Source organism: Gekko japonicus, unplaced genomic scaffold (genome assembly GCF_001447785.1).
Source record: "Gekko japonicus isolate JY-2015 unplaced genomic scaffold, Gekko_japonicus_V1.1 scaffold1433, whole genome shotgun sequence".
Taxonomy (NCBI): Eukaryota; Metazoa; Chordata; class Lepidosauria; order Squamata; family Gekkonidae; genus Gekko; species Gekko japonicus.
In genome coordinates, this window is record NW_015168090.1 from 532,327 (window position 1) to 554,749 (window position 22,423).

General features: G+C 41.4%; 1 protein-coding gene across 1 annotated transcript in view; it reads right to left on the minus strand.

Moving 5' to 3' along the window:
- The window catches only part of GPLD1 (glycosylphosphatidylinositol specific phospholipase D1), a 66,583-nt gene that overhangs the window by 18,378 nt on the left and 25,782 nt on the right, over positions 1-22,423 (minus strand). Inside the window, exons 13-18 of the mRNA XM_015414726.1 lie at positions 21,284-21,397; positions 19,859-20,045; positions 15,485-15,595; positions 14,114-14,191; positions 10,050-10,206; positions 9,143-9,284 (exon numbers count right to left, since the gene is read on the minus strand). Of these exons, the coding sequence (XP_015270212.1) occupies positions 9,143-9,284; positions 10,050-10,206; positions 14,114-14,191; positions 15,485-15,595; positions 19,859-20,045; positions 21,284-21,397 (789 nt within the window). The remainder of the gene's footprint in view (positions 1-9,142; positions 9,285-10,049; positions 10,207-14,113; positions 14,192-15,484; positions 15,596-19,858; positions 20,046-21,283; positions 21,398-22,423) is intronic.

Below are 22,423 nucleotides of genomic sequence, written 5' to 3' on the forward strand. Positions count from 1 at the left end.
TTGTCTCTAGATTTCATATGGGCCAGGATATTGTCCTACCCACTTTTTTTCCGCAGCCGCAGTCGGCAGCAGATCAACGTTTACACACGTTAGATGTGAGACGGGCCTTACTGTTTTACCTACAAAGGACACAACCGTTTCGCACTGACAGAAATTTATTTGTTTGTTACCGAGGTCCCAATAAGGGTAAAAAAGCCTCGGCACAATCCATCTCTAGGTGGATTGTCTCCACAATTAAAACTGCCTACGGGGAGTCAGGGGTTCCCTGTCCCTTGAACATCTCAGCTCATTCCACTCGAGCTCAAGCCTCCTCTGCAGCCTTCATGGCACCACTGCCTCTGGAGGATGTTTGTAAAGCAGCGACGTGGTCAACGACATCGACCTTCGTAAAGCACTATGCTATGGACGTCCACTCGAGGAGTGATCTGTGGGGAGAGCAGTACTTCAATCAATTTTTCACTGAATCAGCCCACACCCTCCTCCGGTTGGTATAATACTTCTTGCTATTCTCCCATGTGGGACTGCACAGAAGCCACGATGATGAAAACAGGGTTGCACTTACCTGTAACTGCTGTTCATCGAGTGGTCTTCTGTGCAGGCACACATCCCTCCCTCCTTCCCCGCTGTGGTCTCATTCAGTTGCCTGTGTTTTTTCTTACCCGGCGGCCTAGGAGAACTGAGGGACGAGTGCTGGCTCCTCCCACATCACGTGATTTGGCGCGAAGTCACAGTGAGTGGGAGGGGGGCCTGCACTCTTGGGAGTCTAAAAAGTTCCTATAAGAAGCTTGCTAGTTCCTCTCCGTTGGCTGGCCTGCGCCTGCGCAGATCCCATGTGTGCCTGCACAGAAGACCACTCGATGAACAGCAGTTACAGGTAAGTGCAATCCTGTTTTTTTTTGTCTTTTTTGAAGAAATCTGTAATCTGTCTATATTGAAGCCACCCACACTTAACAGCTAATTCCTCTTGTTTTTTCATTTCAAAACTCTTTCCTTCAACAATTAGTAAGTCCTTATATTGTACCCAATTTGTACCTTTATAGACTGTGAAGGGTGTTATTACTTCTGCTGGTACAATCCAAAGAGGTATCTCATCCAAGAAATACCTCTTGTATTTCAACCAAGTCTCATATATTGACCTCCTGATGAAGTGATGCTTAAAGAAACCGTCAGCTTTCTGTTTGTCATACCACAAATACGCATGCCAACCAAACCTACAGTCATGGCCTTCTAATGCCAACAATTTTACATTACTTAAAGTAACCCATTGCTGCAACCATGTCAAACAAACAGCTTCATGGTACAATCTAAAATTAGGCAGTTGAAACCCCCCCCTTTCTTTTGCATCGCACAAAATTTTCAATTTAATTCTTGGTTTTTTCCCTGCCCAAACAAACTTTGAGATCTCTTTTTGCCATTTATGAAAAATCTTTACATCTCTCACAATTGGTATTGTCTGAAACAAAAACATCAACCTTGGTAAAACGTTCATCCTTACCATCGCTATTCTACCCAGCAATGATAGGTTCAAGGTATTCCATTTCTCAATATCTTTTAGTATATTAGACCATAACTTCTCATAGTTATTTTTATATAAATCCACATTTTTCGCTGTTAGGTCAATTCCCAAGTATCTAGTCTTTTTCACCACTTCACATTGAGTTATTCCTTGTAAGTTTTTCTTCTTGCTTTCTGACATATTTTTACACAACACCTTTGATTTGTCTTTATTTAAATAGAAACCTGCTAGATCACCAAATTCTTTAATTTTATTCAGCAGCACCTGCATGTTTTCTAAGGGCTCTTCGATTATAAACATAATATCATCTGCAAAAGCTCTATACTTATATGAAAAGCCCTTAATATTCAATCCTTGTATTGATTTGTCTTGTTTAATCTGTTTGAGCAATACTTCTAAAATCCAGATAAACAACAGTGGGGACAGAGGGCATCCTTGCCTTGTCCCTTTTTGTACTTTAAAGTATTCCGTCATATCAGTATTTACTATCAGAGCTGCTTTTTGCTCAGAATAAATTGCTTCAATACAATTCCTAAATTGCTCTCCTACTTCCAATTTGTCTAATACCATGTACATAAAGTCCCAGTTCAAATTATCAAATGCTTTTTCCGCATCTGCAAAAAGGAAACCTACTTCTTTATCTGGATGTTGCTCATAGTATTCAATGGCGTCCATCACCACTCTCAAATTGTCTCTGATTTGTCTATTGGGTAAAAAGCCAGCCTGTTCTTCTTCTATCACACTTTGCAGATAAGACTTAAGTCGTTCCGCAACTATTTTGGCAAATAATTTGTAATCCGTATTCAAGAGAGATATTGGTCTATAATTTTTCACTTTCGTCAAGTCTTGCGACTCCTTCGGTATTAACAATATTGTTGTCTCTCTCCATGATGCCGGTAGTGTTTTAGTTTCTCTAATGTTGTTCATCAGAAGTTCTAATTTCGGAATCAGCTCCTCCTTCATTTTTTTGTAATATTTTGTTGTATATCCGTCTGGTCCTGGAGCTTTCCCTAACTTTGACTCCTGTATAGCCCACTCAATTTCTTCCCTAAGAATAGGTTTGTTCAACAGTTCTTTAAACTCTTCCGACACCTTTTGTATCTTAATTCCATCTATGTAGTTTTTAATTAATTCTTTATTTATTTTCTTCTTTGTGAAAAGATTCGCATAGTACTTAAAAAATTCTCGTTTAATTGCATTGTGGTCCGTAATTTCCTTTCCACCTTCAATAAGCTTAGTAACATATTTGTTCTCTCTTCTCTTCTTCAATTGCCATGCTCTCCTACTTCCAATTTGTCTAATACCATGTACATAAAGTCCCAGTTCAAATTATCAAATGCTTTTTCCCTGGTTTATTCTCCCCTTCAAAAGTTTTTTGCTGTAACTTCTTAAGGTTCCAGTAGATCTCCTGATTAAATAATGCATCTAATTGTTCTCGCAAAATTTGCAAATCTCTTATTATTTTCTTCTTACCTGGTCTTTTTTTCAGTTCGTTTTCATTTTTTATGATTTTTTCTAAAATTGTTCTTTGTTGTTCCATCGTTCTTTTTTTTCTCTTTAGTATTTAATGATATCAATAATCCTCTCATTACCGCTTTATAGTATCCCATACTGTTTGGATGGACATCTCAGGTGTTAAGTTAATTTGAAAAAACCCTTGTGTTTCTTTTTTGAGAGCCTCTAAAACGTCTTTTTGATCTAGCAAATCTTCGTTCAGTCTCCATCTTGGTATCTTCTGTCCTTCTTTTATTGTCCATAGTATTGGATTGTGGTCTGAGTGAGTTCTCGGAAGGATCTCGCAGTTCTTTGTCTTCAAAAGTAAATCCCCCGTCGCCCAAATCATGTCTATCCTTGAAAAAGAATCATGCCTATTTGAAAAAAATGTAAAATCCTTGGTAATGGTATTGGGATATAAGTTCCGCCACACAGTTTTTCTTGCTTTGTCAATTTAAAAAAAGTCTTAGGCAACCTGCCTATTTTTTCTTCTGTTCTTTTGACTTTTCTGTCTGTTTTGTTGTCTACTGTCCCATTAAAGTCACCTACCATAACGATTTGCTCATAGGTAACTTGGTCCAATTCTTTTGTCAAATCTTGAAAAAATTTCTCCTTGGCCCCATTGGGCGCATAGATATTTACAATAAGTGTTGTCTTTTGTTGCAGAGTCACCTCTACTGCGATATATCTCCCATCATTGTCTTAAAAAAAATTCTTTTGGATCCAGATCTTTTTTAACATAAATCACCGTCCCTCTTTTCTTCTTCGTTGCCAATGAACAGAACACTTGTCCTAATTTGACAGTTTCTAAATATTTAATATCACGATTCCTAATATGAGTTTCTTGGAGGCATGTCACATTACATTTTTGTTTCTCTAGCCAATGTTTTACAATTCTCCTTTTATTGGGTGAGTTAATCCCGTTCACATTCCAAGAGATGATTTTGTACTCCATCATGCTTGTTGATCTTTATCACCAAAGTCTTTGCTAAATTCATACATAAATTCCACCATCCTTCCCGTTGATTTAATCGTGTATCTTTGACTTTCATAGTTAAAGCTCACTCCTTGTGGAAGCTCCCACCTGTATTTAATTTTCAGTTGTCTTAACTTGTCGGTCAATTTTTTGTACTTTTTGCGGTCTTGTAGTACCACTCTCGGGAGTTCCTTCATTATCATTATCTTGTTTCCATCCATTTCAAACGGCTCCACGAATTGTTTTCTCATAATTATTTCATGCATTCTTTTAGTCAACAGCTGGACAATCACATCTCTTGGTAGGTTTTTCTTTTGTGCGTAGACTGAGTTAACTCTGTAAATCAAATCAAAGTGATATTCTATATCATCCGCATCATCCTTTAAGTATTCAGCAAAAGCTTTAATGACTCTATTTCTTATATCATCTTGGATCTCTTCTTTAATGCCTCTCAACCTGATATGAGTCTGCATGGCTCTGCAGTCTGACATGACATCTATTCTTTTATTTTCTTTCACCACTGTATCCACTTTCAGGTCGACATCCTGCATTTTTTGTTCAATTTCAGAAGATTTCTGTGATATATTTTGAATTTCTTTTTTAAGCTCCCCTACTTCTTTTTCTAGTTTCTCTCCCACTTCCTTCTTCATGTCTACCAACAGTTCTTTCATCTGCCTGCCCATTTCTTGAATTGCATCTGTCATCCTTTGTTCCATCGCTTCCATGGCGGCCTGTAACTCTTTGTCTTTTTTGGCAGCCATTCTTGGTGTTGAGAAGGACGCAGCTCTTTGTTTTCCCCGAAGCTCTGTTTTGTTTCTATTTTTTTACTTCTGCCAATATCAATCAATAGTCCTTTTTACGCATATCCGAAATTGCTACTTTTCACTCTTCTGCCGTCTTTATTTTAATTTTAAAAAGTTAATTTAATAGTTAGTCCTCCTCAAAATGTCGGGCGCTCTTTCTCTATGGTTTTACAATGTAGAGTAGGTTCTTTATACTTGCTTCCTGTCGCACAACCGATCGTCCCTTGCTTCAGCTTCCTGTGCGCTTCTTCTCTTGTCCCCCTGTCGTCTTCCGGTTCGCTACTTTCACCCTCCGATGTTCTTCCTGTCAGACGATCCCGTCTAGGCTGTTTCTCACCGTCTCTCTCAAACGTCACTTCCGTTTTTCTCCGGTCGGACGTCACTCAGTTGTTTGGAAGCTGGTACTTTTCCAACCGCAGGAATGAAAAAGGAATGCAAAACAAAGGTTTTTTAGCACTCTTTTTACTACCGTCTCGTCACTTTTTGAAATTTTTTTCCACACAGTTCCGCTTTAAAAGCTTCATAGACTTATCCGGTTCAGTTCATCAACTTTTCAAGCGCTTATCCGGTAAGTTAAAATGTTTTTGTTACCTTGCAAGTTTAATCCGATCTTCGCACTGCTTCGTTTGTTCCAAATAAAGTCCCTTTCATCCACGAGGCCGGGAAATGGCTGTTCTATGCTGATAAATCAGCTCGATAGGCTCCTTTAGAGTAAAAAGCTCCGCCCGTACCGAGATAGGAGATCAAAGTCACTCACAGGCTTCCTCCGAAGCCTGCTTGTGCCAATCTCGACTGCCTCTGGGGTCTTGCAGCTTGCTAGACTCCCCCTCCCGCCTGGGGAGGGTTGCGTTGGGCTAATCGATAGCCCAAACTGTCGAAAGGAGCCTTTGTCCACTCCGAGCACTTTCGGAGTGCGTCAAACCTCCATTTTAGCCCGACCGGAAGCTGGCCTTTTTTTTCTTTTTTTTTAACAAAAGGGAGGGACAGTGAAGTCTCCACCTCCAAGCTTTCTCACCAGAATGCCCAGCCTGCAGCCTACTTTGTAAAGATGAGGACAAAACTGGTGGCCAGACACAGCTTTATATTGCTTGATCTTATTTTCAATCACTATCAGAGACAGAAAGTAGAGTGACTTCTGGAAGATAACAGCCCCACATAGTTTCTAATACATACATATATTACATACAGAAAACGGGGACAAGCAAGCCACAATGGCAAGGGTGCCTAATATGCGTACTGGAGTAGAATCTAGTTACCTATTTTAACCTAATGTTTATATGTGAGTGTTCGTGGTTGTGCCTGGGATACCCAAGACAGACACCAGACTGCTATCACGGCACATACAGGTTCTGCTCTTTGGGTGGCGGGAAGAGTAAAGGGGTGCCAATCCCTGGAATGGTGGGGAAGGTAAAAGGGGGAAAGATTTCTTTTTATAGAGTGGTCTAGGGACACAATTAACTCGCTGGTCTCAGGTGAACCCTTAAATTTAATAAGATGTTTGTTTCAACAAAGGTAAGAAAAAATAACAAGTTCTACCAGTCTTTGGCTTTGCTTAAAATTTACTAATCTTTGCTGTGCTGAAATCACTGCTGTTATTGGACTAAATCAATTGACCAACATACTGCTGAACTGAGACTGCTACAACTCTGGTGTTGGGTCCCTCCTCAGCATCTCTGCCGAAATCACTTACTGGGAAAGAAGATAGGCTCCCAGAGTGTTGCTGAGGAGTTGTCATCAAAAACTGCAGGCTCCCAGAGTGTTGTTGAAGATGTGGCATCAAGAAAACATGGCTACACTTACCTGTAACTACTCTTCATCGAGGACCTCCTATAGCTAAAAGCCTTCCCATGTGGGACTACACAGATCGATAATGAACTCCACCATTGCTAAAGAGAGGTAGCAGGGACTTGCAGACCACTTTTATATTCTGGGATTTGCCAGGAACAATCCTTCCAGCTTCCAAGTTATCCATACCTAAGACCCGAGCCAATAACTGCACCTTCATACGAACTGTGACACCTTGACCTACAGAGCTATCTCCGTACCTTGAAAATACTATGGTTTCAGTTTGGACTTGTGAATAGCCTTAGCTTATGTTGGGTATAATATTCAAACTTGCATTGTTTTCATTAATCTAGTATATTTTTGGCCCTCGATTGGCCCAGCTACAGCCTCCATCTTTCAAAGAAATGGATTTCAGACCCTGACTCTATGTGGTTTTCCATCAGAACCTGTGTCTTTTGCTGAGACCGAGTGAGTGTTGTGCATTCCATAAGAAACATCTCTAAGTAGCTGTAAATATTAGGAAACCACCTCTTTAATATTGACAGAAGACTTTCATTAAGGGGGGCAATTTTACTAAAGCTTGTCCAAATGGATTTCTACACAAAGCAACCTCAATTCTGTTTGAAGCATAGATTGCTGGGTTTCTGATCTTATTTTGTGTGATTGTTCCAATGGGTTTGAAAGAATCTGTGGATCCAGCTGAAGGAGCCCAGAAACTGGTGTGTCAACCAGAATATTAATTTTGCCAACTGAGTTAATACATGCCGCTGCTGAGATGCCATGAGAACCAGATTACACAGGACTGGGTTCTGTTTGTTTTCTCATGCTATACAGGAGTACTTTCCCTTGAACTCCAGCCTGAAACTTGTCATTGGAAGTCCCCAGAACGCACTGCAGATTGCAGAGAAAGCAAGAAGTCTCCAGGACACAGGTGCACACCTGTACCTCTGAGGAACAAGAAGGCCAGTCTCCTAACCGATAAGAAGAGCTCTGACCAACATATTGTTTCGGAATACTGGGAAGATGTTATGGCATGGGGTTTTGCAGTTCCCAGAGTAGAAATTTAAGTCATTCCTCTGACCTCCTCTGAGGAGTGGGGTTCCACCATGGCATTGCCTCTGTCCAAGGGAAATGCAGAAAAGGCCAGGAGGAAGGCAAGTTTGGAAGCAGCTTTCCTTTTTGAACAGTTTTTCTTTTTGGGTAGTAGCAGCCTTTTCTGTCTAGGATCCACCTGCTTTAAAGACTTCTTGAATTCTCCAAAGGCCTGTCCTCACCCTGCCCTCCCTTCCTCCCAATTCTCAGGAGTCTGTGGGTTGAGAGACCCCCAAGCCTGCGAGGGTCCTGCCTTTTCAACTTTCCTGGATCCTTAGATAGGTAGCTATGAACCTGCATCAGCTTGCTTGTTAGGAAACTGAACAGTAACTACAAGGGCCGGAGGGTGGCAATTAATGGTTTAAAAGATTTTGATGGGCTTGCTGTCATGCTTCTAACCTTTTGTTCCAAGTGTATTTACAATGCCTAGTGGTTTGCAGTTCATCTCTTCATTACCTAGTATGTCCTCTACTAGATGTTGGTTTATAAGTATGTTGTAGACTCAGGTTTTATCTGTCCATGCTTATGTCTTCCATATTATTTGCTGTAGTCATATGCATTTAAAAAAAAAAATTAAGCCCCCGGAGGGGATTTTTTATTGCATTTTCTATAAACTACAACAGAAAATAGGGAAGGGGAAACTACCTCTATGGGAGAAAGAAAAGAAACCAAACTAAAAACCCAAGTATAGGAGATCGGCGGGAGGGCAGGGTAAAAGTCTAACAAATAAAATAAAAATAAAATAAATCATTACAACTGCTTGTATCAGTGTTAATCTAAATTGCTTTGATTACATTGAACATAGTCGATCAAGTTATATTATTTAGCTTTCAAGCCATTATTTTAACTGTTTAAACAAAATCAAAACAGCATCAATAACAGTAGAGATATTTTAAGGCACTATTCAGAGTTCTTCAGCCTTCATAAGAGTACTTAGTCATATGCATTTTTGAAACAATTGTATTCATGCCTTTTTCATATGTGTTCATGTCGCATACTTCTAATTAATTCTCCAGTTTGCGATTTGTTTTGTAGTGCATTGTGCAGTAAAACCGTCAAATAAACCACTTAATTCATATCCATAAGACTTTGGAGTCTGCATCTCCCTACTGACAGTCGCATACCCATTGAGGTATGTTCCCATAGGAACAGAGGCCTCCTGCTTAAGTTTCCTTTCTCATTTAAATAAACTTGTTTTGGATTGACCATTGTGTATGAGTGGAAAATAATGCCAAAATATTTAAATGAGATCCGGGGTCTCCACACGAAGCGAGAGAAATATGTGCAGTCCTAGAACCTGAACTCAACCCTTGATTTAGCAAAAGGCCACAACATCACCATAGGGTCTTTTATGAAGGAATACGTCACATGCCTGAAAGACACTGGGGTAATCTGCTGCATAACTAGTATTTCAGAGAAAAATCTGCAGATTGTGAAGGCAGAGCAGATATAATCACAAAAAGTTAAAGAGCATACCCAGTGCAGCTTTTCCAGGTAGGGCTGCCAATAAGCAACAAGGTCATATTCTCAAGCCGGATGCTGCTGAGTGAGAATCCAAACCATGCGTAATCTCTTTCTCCTTTCACCATCCAGTCAGCATCCGATAGGAAAAGCAGGCCTGATCAAAAGAGAATAATAAACTAAGGATAACACAGAACTGGTCCTGTAAGAACTATGACATACTACACATCATGGATCACAATCTCTCTCTTTTTTAACACATCAGATCTCAGGCTGAAGCCCCGCTGTGGGCTGCCGACCATGCAGGGGCCTCCTCAGGGTGGCAAGGGGGACTGACAGAGGAATGCTCACCCCGCTTCTGTCACATGACCCTTTGGGTGGGAAAAGGGATCTCTATAGACAGAGGTGAGGGAAAGTACTCCACAGCCTAGAAACTTCTTTAGAAGAGCTTGGAAGCTCTTCTGTGCAATCATGCACAGAAGCCACGACGATGAACTTGACCATTAGCATCAATCAATGGGGTATCTTTGTGCACAGAGTCCTTGGTGTATGCCTCCCTGGTATACACATCGCTAGAACTGCCCCTATATTGAAGCAAATGGGGGGAAAGGCCAGAGATTTGTTTAAACATCAGGATTTAAAGTTGTGTGCTAATTCTAATAAGTAAAGGAACTTCTATCCAATCTATTTCATCTTCCTATAGAAAATTATAGGTATGACCCTGATGGAGCATAAGAATCTCTTGCATGAATTTGCCTTGTATCTCAGATACATGGCCCTTCTGCATTAAAATCTGCCATCTGGAGTTTATTATCAAAGGTACTGTACATAACTGAGAGAAGGATTTGGATTATGAAACATCCAAAAGAGAGCTAAAAACCTAGGAGATATTATATGAAATAAGAGGAAATAAATGCGTCACCTTGGCTGCTTCTGTTGAAAAATGAGTAAAACCCAGCCACAAATCCTCTTTGTTCTCCACCGCCAGGAGCATAAGGTGAGCCAACCAGCAGGTCATTCTTTCCATCTTCATCGATATCAACTGCCAGCAATGACCAACCAAGGTTGCAGTATATTTCCTGCAAGCAAGAATACATTGGTTTCCAGATAAGAGAACATGCTGGAATAACATTCTACCAATGCAATGTCTCCTTGGAGGCAGTAATACTGTACAGACTAACACTATTTGGGGTTCTCTTGCGTATCCTCTTCCTCACAAAAGAAGTGTACAGCCTCAGACCAATGAAACTGATATCCTTTCTCAAGGGTATCTTAATGAGACTGATCTCCTTTCTTAAGGGTAGTTTCAGATGGCCATGGCTACTTAAAAGTATATAGCCTGTAACCATATGGGGAGGCAGTTGTCTATAGCCTTTGATCACACAGAGGATCAAATTATACAGTCAGCAGAACTAAATGGAAAATCTTTTCATTGACTGTGCCACCTCAGATTGCAAGTGAAGCATAAAAAAGGAGGAAAAACCACTCCTCCGTTCATGTAGAAACACAGCACATCTAGGAGAAGTAGATCTTCCTCTGATGCAAGTTCTCTATGTACAGGAAGTTGTTCCTTTTCCCCCTTGGGGATCCTTGAAAGAGGGATCCTTCACCTGCAACCTTGAATAAGCCTGAAGTAAAGGCCAAGAAATCACAATGATTTTCCCCAACGGTGAATTCTCTTCTCTACTGAGAGGCAACAGACTGGCTCATATAATTCACAAGGGAAGCAAAACTCTCAGAACAGTACTTCCCATCTCCCACTGTTACCTCCCTCACACTGCATGAAACACGGCCCCAGAGGGTTGACAGGAACACCTCTGGATGTAGTGTGGGGATCTGCAATGGGAGAGAATTTGCATTTGACCTTTGTTGTTGAGCAGATTCCTCCACCAGTGCAAGTGCCCTTGTCCCTAAGGAAATAAGACCATTGGATCTAACACGGAGTGTAAATGATATTTTCAGTTTGCAGAGTATGAAAACAGATGTGAACCTCCACTTCTTTTCCAAGACTCTTATTGCCAAGTCTTTTTTTTTTAATTAGACTAATAGTCACTTTACTACATTCAGGTTTTGAGTAAAGGGGGGGGGGACGTGACAGCCCCAGTGCCTCTTAGCCATTTGTGTTGCAAGCCATTCTGACCCCATCTGTTTAGCTTTTGAATAACGGAAGGCATTTGTGAAGAAATGCAATTTTGGGGTAGAGGTCTAACCAGAGTAAAACCTTTACCAGGAGGTAAAGTTTTTTTCTATCTGGGCAAAGAACAGGCAGGAAGGGGGAAGTCAGTTCAATGGCTTTCCAGTCTCATCTCACCTAGTAAAGGTTAAGGTTTCCCTTGCTCGAAAGCCAGTCAAATCTGACTCTAGGGGGCGGTGCTCATCTCCGTTTCCAAGCCGAAGAGCTAGCGCTGTCTGAAGACTTTTCCATGGTCATGTGGCCAGCAAGGTGCACGGAATGCTGTTACCTTCCCACCGAAGTGGTACCTATTTATCTACTTGTAGTTTCTTGCTTTCAAACTGCTAGGTTGGCAGGAGCTGGGGCCAGAGATGGGAGCTCACTCTGTCATGCGGCATTCGGGTCTTGAACTGCCAAGCTACCTTCCGGTCTGCAACTCAGCGTCTTAACCTCTGAGCCACCACGGCCCCTTCGCCTAACCTACCTCTTAAGAAATGCTAATAGGTCCAGCTAAAGACAATAGGAGGGTCCAGTCTCCCCCCCATCAGGGGACAGAAATTTGGAGGTATTAAATACTAGAAGAACTTCAGGAAGAAACTTCTGGAGGCTTCAGGAAGTTTCTTTTTTGACCAAGCCTGACCTGGTCACTGGGTGGAGAAACAGAGGGCTCTTTTGTGCTGAGTCCAGCAGAGCAGACAGATCTCTTAACGGAGGTCTGGAAGAGCACATTGCAATGTGCTGGCCTGGACAGCTGAAGTAAGCTTCAAGGTAATGGTAATTCTGTAGAGAACTGGAGCTTTCTAAACCAAGGATTCAACAACAGATAGGACATGTATAGAGGGAGGGACAGAGGAGTGGCCTTTTACCCTTTTCTTTTGAATCCCTTGCTCAGTCTGGTGTTATGCTAACAGTATGCTTATACACATTTTCTTTTTAATAAATACTTAAAGCTTTTGATCCTGGTAGTGGTTCTCTGTGCCACATAGACCTCCATTGTCTTGGACACACGATTTTAAAAGGAGTGCCAGGTAAGGCAGTCAGATGGCAAGTGGCTATTTCCCCAGGGGCACACAAGGCAGTAAACTGTCCCCATGATGAGCAGGCACTGGGCAGTGGGAGAGAGAAGCAAGGCTTCAGAACTTGGATGGGAAGCTAGGAGTCCTGATGACACCCCCACCCCAAGCAGGCAATTCCTACAAAGGTCAGGTGGTGGCAGCAGGTTACCAGAGAGAGAGAAAAGCCTCTCCACATGTTGAGAAAACCTTGGAGGGCAGGGTGGAACGGGGCCAGCAGACCAAAGGAGGACTGTTCCACCACAGCATTCTACATCACAAATGATTGTTTCCGTCTTATATACGGTGCTCTTCAAAAGTTATGTACATGTAAACTGGGAGACTACTGACGGTGTATCAGGCATTCATGGTTCCCATAATGCACCCAATATGGTCACCATGCTGTGTGAATTGGTTAACATATGGATTTTCCATGACTGTACAGCTTCCATACACTTGATGTTTGCATGTGTGGAAACTGTATGTGCATGGAAAATCCATGTGTCACCTATTTCACATGAAACAGAAACAGTAAAGCTGTTTTAATGCTGATTATGAAGTTAAGAGTCTGTGTATTTGAAGGCAGAGGTGTTAATTATTAGGGTGGGTGGTAAAGTGTCCTGGCCTTTAACCATGGAAGTATATTTAAGCAAAAGTGGGGACAAAATTTAGGTGGCAATTCCAGATGCAGTAGCAGAGGGCCCTGGCCAGACACCACCAGGGCCCCCCTTCATGCCTTCCTTTCCACCCCAACATCTGCATGCCTCCTACCTACCTGTGTGTCCTTCTCCAATTTGCAAGCCCTCCCAGCGCCCATACTCAGTTACCTGCACCACCTGCACACCCTTTCCAGCACTGGCTAGTATATGCAGCTGCCATTGCCACCAGGAGTGCCACAACTGTGTACTGCCTGCACGCCCTTCCTTAATGACAATGGGCAGTTAGGACCACAAGTACAGACATGTGGCAGGGCGGGATAAAAATCAAATAAATAAATACATGAGTGGGGGTCAGCAGCAGTGGGTCCCACTAGACGTCCTGGGCTGGCAGCCAGTGTTCCCTCTAAGCTGAGTTAGTGTGAGCTAACTCACCGTTTTTTAGCCTCCAGCTCACACATTTTTGTCTTAGCTCAGGAAGGAGGGCTCCAGAGCAAACTAATTTATGCAGTAGCCAAATCGCCCACTCACAACTTTAATGCCAGTCACTCACAAAATAGAATTTTTGCTGTACCTCTGGCAGCTGCTCTACCTCAGGGTATGCTGACACTGGCCATGTCAAGTACACTGCAGGGACTGAGCACACCTGACATGTGCTGCTGATGGACTCCCAGTTCATGTGGATGTAATGTCTGAAGAAGCCTATTATCATTTCTACTTCTTCTACCTTTACAGAGCTGGAAATTCCATCAGTCTAGCTTGACCTTCAACACACCAGCTGCAATATAAATCAACCCATGCAATCCAACCTACAGTCTAACGGAGCAGATGCACTGCATACCAGTGCCAGCAGAGCTATATCCTCCAGATGACTCAAGGAAGCAAGCCACATGCTGTATTTTACAACAAATTTATCGAAGGCTGAGTAATAAGATCTTTACATACTGCATACAAGATTGATTTTTCTTCAAGATTCTCTTACATACAAGAGTGTTTGGAGCTTCTGCCAATGCAGCAAGGATAAACCCATCAAGAAAATGGGTAATACATGGCTATGTTTATTGGTTTTTGATTTATGTACATTGTATTTTGTTAGAAAACTTACTTGGCAAACTATGGTCAGGTTTGGCAGGCTGTAGAAACCTTGTCTTCCACTGGATCCAAAAAATACATAAACAGAGCCCTAAGCAACAGAAAGAGTCTTTTTTTACCAGCGCATACAACAAAAACAGGTTATAAAACCACATTTCCTTATATATTGTTGTGTTATTTTCACAATAATAATTATATCTGTAATCCTGCTATCCACATGAAAATGGACTTCCCATATGGGTTTACTGCTTGCTTAAGGGGAAGGAAGAGCTTCACTTGCACAGCAGGCTGTTATGATGATGCATCAGTGGGTGTGACTTTCCATAACAACAGATAAATACTCCCATCTTCTTAAAATGCTAAAATTAACAAGGGATATCCAAAGCAACCACAGAAGAGCAACTGATAGAGATTTCAAAGGACATAACATGTCTGAGGTGCTTGTTTATCAATGTAAATGCCTACCTAGTTTGCAATCTTATTTCTTAGGTTCCAGGAGCACCAGGTTCAAATTCTCTCCCTGCCATAGAAGCTTGCTGGGTGACCCTGGGCCAGTCACTCTCTCTCAGCCTTAACGACCTCACAGGGTTGTTATAAAGATAAAACAAGATGGAAGAAGAATATGCGCCGTCCTGAGCTCCTCCAAGGAAGGGCGAGTAAAAATGTACTAAATAACGAACAAGCCAGCCAACCTTGGAGTTCGCTCTATTCATTGCAGTGGGGATTAGTTCCGGATGGGGAAAAAATGTCTCAGGATCAGGTTGTAACTTTTTGGCTGCCACATCTGAATATTTGCACTCTGGCTATGAGTTTAACAAGCAGAGTCAGTAAGGACTCAGATTCCTTCTGATTCATTCAACATCACATTGAAATATATGCCCAGTATCCCATGCTATGGTCCAGACTGACCAAAACAAAATGGCCCTAGGGATGACAGCACCTGAGACCAATGTAAGCTGAGTTAGTATGAGCTAGCTCACAGTTTTTTAGCCTCCGGCTCACACATTTTTGTCTTAGCTCAGGAAGGTTGGCTCCAGAGCCAACTAGTTTATGCAATAGTCAAATTGCTCGCTCACAACTTTAATGCCAGTAGTTCACAAAGTAGAATTTTTGCTCACAGGACTCCACAGTTTATTTATTTATTTATTTATTTAATTAATTCTATTTGTATCCCGCCCCCCTGACGAGGAAGCACTGCCTGAGATGCATGTCTTTTCCATATGCCATTTTATTCTGGACAATGTCAAAGTGAACTCTCACAAGACCAGTCCAGGTAGGCAGCCATGTTGGTCTGAACCCTTACAGAGCAGCCATATTTAATGCATTCTTCTGCATCAACCTAACTTGCAAGAACATGATCATTTCACAAACGTAGGTTCCTCACCCTATAAGTAAGCGCTTGAGATCCAACAGATGGAGCTCCCACTGCAAGATCCATTACACCATCCTCATTGAAGTCTAGGACTGCTACAGCAGAACCAAACCTTCCTGAAACCTTTAGAGAGGGAAACATTATTGTGAACACAGCTTCTTTATTGTATGTCTAAGTGAAGATGGTTTGTTTTAAGTTTTGTTGCGAGCTGCCTGGAGCTTGCTGAAAGGTATATATTTTAAGTAAGTAAATAATGTCTTGTTTACAAACAATTACTTAGACCTGTATAACAGTAAGTCTTCTTCACTTTTGTTAATGCTATTTCCTTTTTTAAAAGCTGCAACAGACTGTTCTTTAAAGAAGCTGTTGACCCATGAGGACCTAGTGGATTGACTGATGGTGTCAGAAACTTAGCATGCTGTTTCATTTTGCTTCCTTAGACTGAGTCTTGTTTACTTCTTTTTTTATATATATATATATATATATTATAAAACATACCTCCACACTAAATCCACACACCATACACAACACAACAACACAGCAGAACTCCTCCCTCAATCTCTTCACATTTTGTCTATCCATTCGTATACTGGTGACCATACATTCTCAAATAATGTACTGGTATTCCCGTTAACTTTTTGTGTTAAATTATCCATCTCTGCTACGTCTATTATTTTGCTTATCAATTGCCCTTTGGTGGGTACCTGCTCATTCTTCCATTTCTTCGCAAGTGTTATTCTCGCTGCTGTTAGTAAATGTAAAATCAGATATTTTTCCTTTTTTTTCCATACATCAGGAAAGATGTTCAGCAAGAATACTTCAGGATCAAGCGGGATTTGTTTTTCGTTATTTGCCAAATCACCTTCTGTACCTCTTTCCAATATGAGTTTACCTCTTTACAAGACCACCATACATGGTAGTATGTACCAAGATGTATCTTGCACTTCCAACACTTCCCATCAAGGCCAACATAGAACTTGGCCAACCGTTCAGGGGACAAGTACCATCTATGTACCACTTTAAAAAGATTTTCTTTTAAGGCCACTGCTTTTAACCATCTGGTGTTTCTCCAAATTTTTCCCCATTTTAATTTATCAAGGCCATGACCCAGATTATCCTCCCACCTTTTCTTATATTCTTCCGAGATCTTTCCTTGCATATCTTGCCTTAAAAGGAAGGAGTATAATTTACCAATAATCTTAACGTCTTCTCCTAACAAGATTTTATCTAACTCTGCTCTCCCTTTAATAAAGCCTATTTTCCTATCTTTGGCAAGTTTGGAAATTACTTGATTTCTTTCCCACCATGTAAGTTGGATATGTTGGGCATCAAGATCTTCTTCCATTTTCAATTCGTTATTACTGTCAAGTAAACAATCATATGTTACAGCTCGAGCCTCTGACATCAAACTTGGTAACACTATGGCTTCTAAGGGAGCTATCCATCTTGGCGTCTTACTATAATATACTGATTTAATCTGCTTCCATACTTTAAGTAAACTGGCTCTGATCAGATGTTGTTTGAAATATGAGTGTGTTTCATCTTTTTTATCCCATATAATTGCGTGCCAACCAACTAGCAGATCATATCCCTCCAAACTTAACACTCTATTATTTTTCAAAATAAACCAGTCTCTCAGCCAAGCTAGAACTGCTGCTTGATAATAAATTTTCCAATTGGATATCGCCAATCCCCCGTCTTGATTTTCCCCCTGTAAAATCTTTAATCTGATCCTTGGTTTTTTCTTTTGCCATATGAATTCTCTCACCAACTTGTCCAACCTTTGAAAATACTTGTCATTTCTGATCACGGGAATAGTTTGAAATAAAAAAAGCACCCTTGGCAAAAGGAGGCCTTACTCTGCTTGCTGGAGGCCTTACTCTGCTTGCTGGTTCTGCTTTGAAAGGGCATGTCACCAACTAATCACCAGCTAGCAGGAGAACTAAATTTCCCATGGACTGGACATTTGTGTGTTTGTTACATTTTTGCATTTTACATACTACTGATCTCATTCAAGTGTTTTCACTGAAGGCAGCAATCAGCCAGGCTGCAGGATCCCTGAAACTGCTCCTATCCTCTCTCATTCCCCAGCTTACCTTCTTCATGATACTCCATGTTCTTAGAAATAATATTTATAGAGGAGGTGGTACAACTACGGTACTGTACTAATAATACAATTGCTATATTGTTCCATCCAATCCAAACCCATGTCCAGACAGCTCTGATTTCAGGGACCTCATGTGCTACTTCAGAGCTAGCCATGGCAAGTAAGGAACTCTTCTTAAGCACTAAGTACAATGCACACTTCTCCTAAATGCCTATTCCTGGGAAAGGTGACCTCAAGAGATGCAGCAGGTGCTCAAGCCTTTTGAGGACGTGTACAGTAAAGAGCTGCGGTGGCTCAAGTGGTTAAGACGCTGAACTGCAGGCTGTGGAAGGTCGGTAGTTCAGCAGTTCGAGACCTGGGTGCTGCATGATGGAGTGAGCTCCCATCTCTAGTTCCAGCTCCTGCCAACCTAGCAGTTCAAAAGCAAGAAATTGCAAGTAGATAAATAGATACCACTTTGGTGGGAAGGTAACAGCGTTCCGTGCGCCTTGGTGTTTAGCCATGCCGGCCACATGACCACGGAAATGTCTTCGGACAGCGCTGGCTCTTTGGCTTTGAAACGGAGATGAGCACCGCAACCCTAGAGTCGGATTCGACTGGCTTTCGAGCAAGGGAACCTTTACCTTTTTTACAGTAAAGAGCAGACTTGGAGGAAACTACAGCCAAAGGTGGGAATACTTGAGTCCTATTAGTTAGGTAACAAAACTGGGTCTGAAGGTAAACTGGTTCTAAAGGTTTGAATATGTAGAGCACAATGGTTCTCTGTGCAGGTGCATACCCCCCCCCCCCAGACACATGTGGAACTTCACAGAAATCATGAAGAAAAATTGAAATCAGTACACACACAAAAAGACCTGTGTTCCACAGAGTTTCAAGCGCCCCTCCCTTGTCACCCAACTGGCTTGTTCTGCAGGGAAATTATAATGGGATTACATAGTTTTATGTGTGATTTGCTGGAGCAGAATGTGCTTAATCAGAGTCCCACTAACCCACCTGTTCCACAGGCATGCCTTACACAGGCATGCCATTTAGCTTCCAGTTGGCAGGTCTCACATATCATACACACTCAATGGCAAATAAGATGTCTCAGATTATTGGTTTAATTCCATTTGCAAACAGAAGTGTCTGATCCTAGCTTCTAAGTTATGATCAAACAATGTTTTAGTTTTTAAAATGAGAAACACTGGAGCCCGAACTACAATAACCAGGGGTGGCCAACATTCCTAGGCCTGACAGCCACATGGCAGTTGAGAGACATATCACAGCTACATCCAGGGCTCTTTTTGTAGAAAAAGCCCAGCAGGAACTCATTAGCCTAATAGGCCACACCCAACAGCAGAAACTCATTAGCCTATTAGGCCACACCCCTGACAGCACAGCTCATTAGCACATTAAGTGCCAGAAGTGTGGTCATCCAGCCATACCAACCTGTTGCTTCTTATTCTGTTTACCTTGTCTGTTGTCAAAACCCAGAGCTTTTTTGGTAGCCGGAACTCCTTTGCATGTTAGGCCACACACCCCTAATGTAGCCAGTCCTAATGAGTTTCTGCTGTTGGGTGTGCCTTATTATGCTAATGAGTTCCTGCCGGGCGTGGCCAACTCGGGAGCCAGCTGGAACTCCGTTCCTGTGCGTTCCTGCCCCAAAATAGCCCTGGCTACATCTCACTTCCTTTTCACAACAGCCACCCACATACCCTCATCACCACTATCTTCATTCTCTTGAGGAGCTCCCCATGCCCTTCACTACCACTACTTCTCCTGACTATGCCTATCCTTCCAATGCGCCAATGGTCCTGGGTTAGTAAAAAAATGGAATGAGAAAGAGGAAACGGTAAGCCACTATTTGCATTGCTAGCATACAAGCATTACTCTCGTTACTATGCTAGCATACTAGCATTACTCCACCGCCTATGAGATTATTTTTACTGTATTTCTTTTCATTTTATTTAAATTGCCCAGAAGCCACAATGAAGCTTTTGAACCCTCCTCCATAAATATAATACAGTTCTGGGCACATGGAAACAATGGCACAAACCTACTACATTACAGAGTTCCCTCATGCAGATATCTCAAATAGGTCTCAGCAAGAAGTTATTTGATTTGACAAAAAAAGTGCATGCTTCTAAATCCCAGTGGATATTTAATTACTATAATGTTACTTCATTCAGAAACCAAGTTCATGTCATCACTACTGGAAAAGAACAAACAACAGTGCCTTTTCACATAATTTAACACAAACAAACTTGTTTCTGATAAGCAAAATTTGACTTGGTTCCTACCTTAGTCCCCTCCAGTATTTCATTTGCTTCCTGATCCAAGTTCAAGTCTGCAGAAGGCAAACCTGAACTATTACTATAAACAATATATACTCGTCCTATTTGAATGTGTCCTGATTTACTGTATCCTGGTGCTCCAACTACAAGATCATCATATCCATCCTGGTTTAGGTCAGCAGAAGTCATTGCCCTGGGTACCAAATGAGATAATTCCAATTACTACTTGGTTTACCTTTGCTGAAACATCCACATTTTCTTTGCAGATTTCAAAGGAATTGTTCATCAAGCAAGAGAATAAAATATTTTCATAGTAACGAGAGTAATTGCCATGGTGGTCATAAACACAGTTAAGCAAAATTATCAGACATTCTGATTGTACCAATTTTATTGACTGGGTAACCACAAGCCTTTTAAGCAGCAAAGGATTTTCTCTATCTAAAGAAGAATTCTATACAACTCAACAGCTTTCTAACTTACTGATGCTACTGGTACCCATCTGATAGAATGGTGCCCATCATGGCTTCTTCTTCTTTTTTTAAAAAAGAGGTGCCGGAACTCTCAAGAGAAAAATGAAGTTTTCAAGCAGTATACTCATGAACTTTTAAACATTGTTTTAGAAGATTTGCCAAAAAGGTTACAGAATTCAGTTCCAGCATGTTCCCCCAAGAAAAAAAGCCCTGATACCCATATTTACACAATAGAGATTCTCTTGAATATGAGATCTTCTTTCTTCAGCTAAACAAATCTGAATTGTTACATATCATGATAAGGAAACATATGGACTATCATCCAGAAGTACCAATTTACATAAAGAAGTGAAGCACATTGAGGAAACAAACAACTTAGGCAACTGAACTACCAAATTTCAGCTGCAATGATAAGCACAATTATGAGGGAACTCCATGGGACTTATTTCTGAGTACTCGTGCATAGGACTGCATTGTCTGGCTCTGGCTAAACTGAAATAGTGAGTACTGTAAGTCCACTTACTCTCATTGGTCTCATTAGGCACTAAAGCTGAACAAGAAAAGCACGCCCATGACACATGTAACAAGCACATTACTGATATGATCACATATGAACCACTGAAACACTCAGTTGAATCCTACTAGCTTCCCCACTGGTGCAGGAAGAACATCTTTTAAATCCCAAAAAGTTATGCTAGGGATTCTGCGAAGCATGTAGACAAAAAGTCATGCAGGATGCAATTATCTTGTCATATTTGGCAACTGGGCAGAATCATGACCCTTTGTACATCAGAGCAAAAATTGCAAGAATTGAATCCACTGCTTCTCACTACCCCATCAGTAGTATCAAACCATTGCAAGCTGGGATTGGACTAGATGACCCTGGAGGTCCCTTCCAGCTCCATGATTCTATGATTCTGTATTTGCCCAACAAAAGAAGAAGATACAAATCAGCACCTACCATCCAAGTCTAGCGTATGGAGTTGTCAGGAAATAGGAAGCACTGGGCTGGGTGATGTACTTAGAAGAATGCTGTGTGCCAGCAAACACATTCCTGAAATTCTTAGTAAAGGCACTATTACCGAATTGAAGATAACTCTAGAAAAATACATATGGAAACAATAAGAGACACTTATAATTATGTCAGCTTCTGGACTAGCAAAGACCTTAATTAAATAATATCTGCCAAACAACTTTTCTCACACAGATCTCACTGCTGTAAATGAGTCCGTCACAGGAGCATTTATGCTTCTGCAAATTCCCAGTGTTCTCATTATGGCTCTGTGTAGGAAGACTGCAATAATGCCTATTAAAATCAACAGAACTTCTTACATTAGCCACATTACATTAAACACCTCCTGGCAAGAGGCAATAAAGCAATATATGAAAGACGGAGAAAGACTTGGTTGACTGAAACCAGCACTGTTCACAACTGCTGTGCAACCAACACAAAATGAAGGCTTGAACTGGACTTAACATCATGTCCTATTCTCCCCCAACCCCTTTTTACACACTTCATGTGTAACACTCAGCCTGATCTTCACCTTTTGGAAAACTCAAAATCTCACACACTGTCCTGTGTCATTTGGTTGGTCCTAATAAAACTACTACATGGATTGTGTTGTTAGTTTTTAATTTTGCTTTGGGGCCAGAATGGCTATAAACAACTTCTCTCTGTGCGTGCTTTGAGAGTCCATAGTGCCGGCAGATAATCATAGGCTTTACTCTCACCCTTGGCAAGACACAAACTAGGGGACATAGCTCCTTGCTCCCACTAAGCTTGGCTGCCTAGCATGTTTCACTTTTATTTCCCACAATGCCCAGCCTGCTTTCTACAGGAACCAATGGGATTCTGAATATCTGGACTTCTTCTGAATAATCAGAATGATAACATTGGGAAATATTTAAATTATCTCTCCCTTATAATAATTGAATAGTGGGCACCAACGTTCTAAAATTGGCCCCTTTAGTGTTAGGCCGGAAGAACTGCCACTCAGAAGACACTGGCTGGGTTGACTGGCTGCTTTGTGCAGTCCCGCCCAGCGTTCCAAGGTCATTTGCATATGGAAGCTGATTGGACTTCACTCCATTCCACACCTCA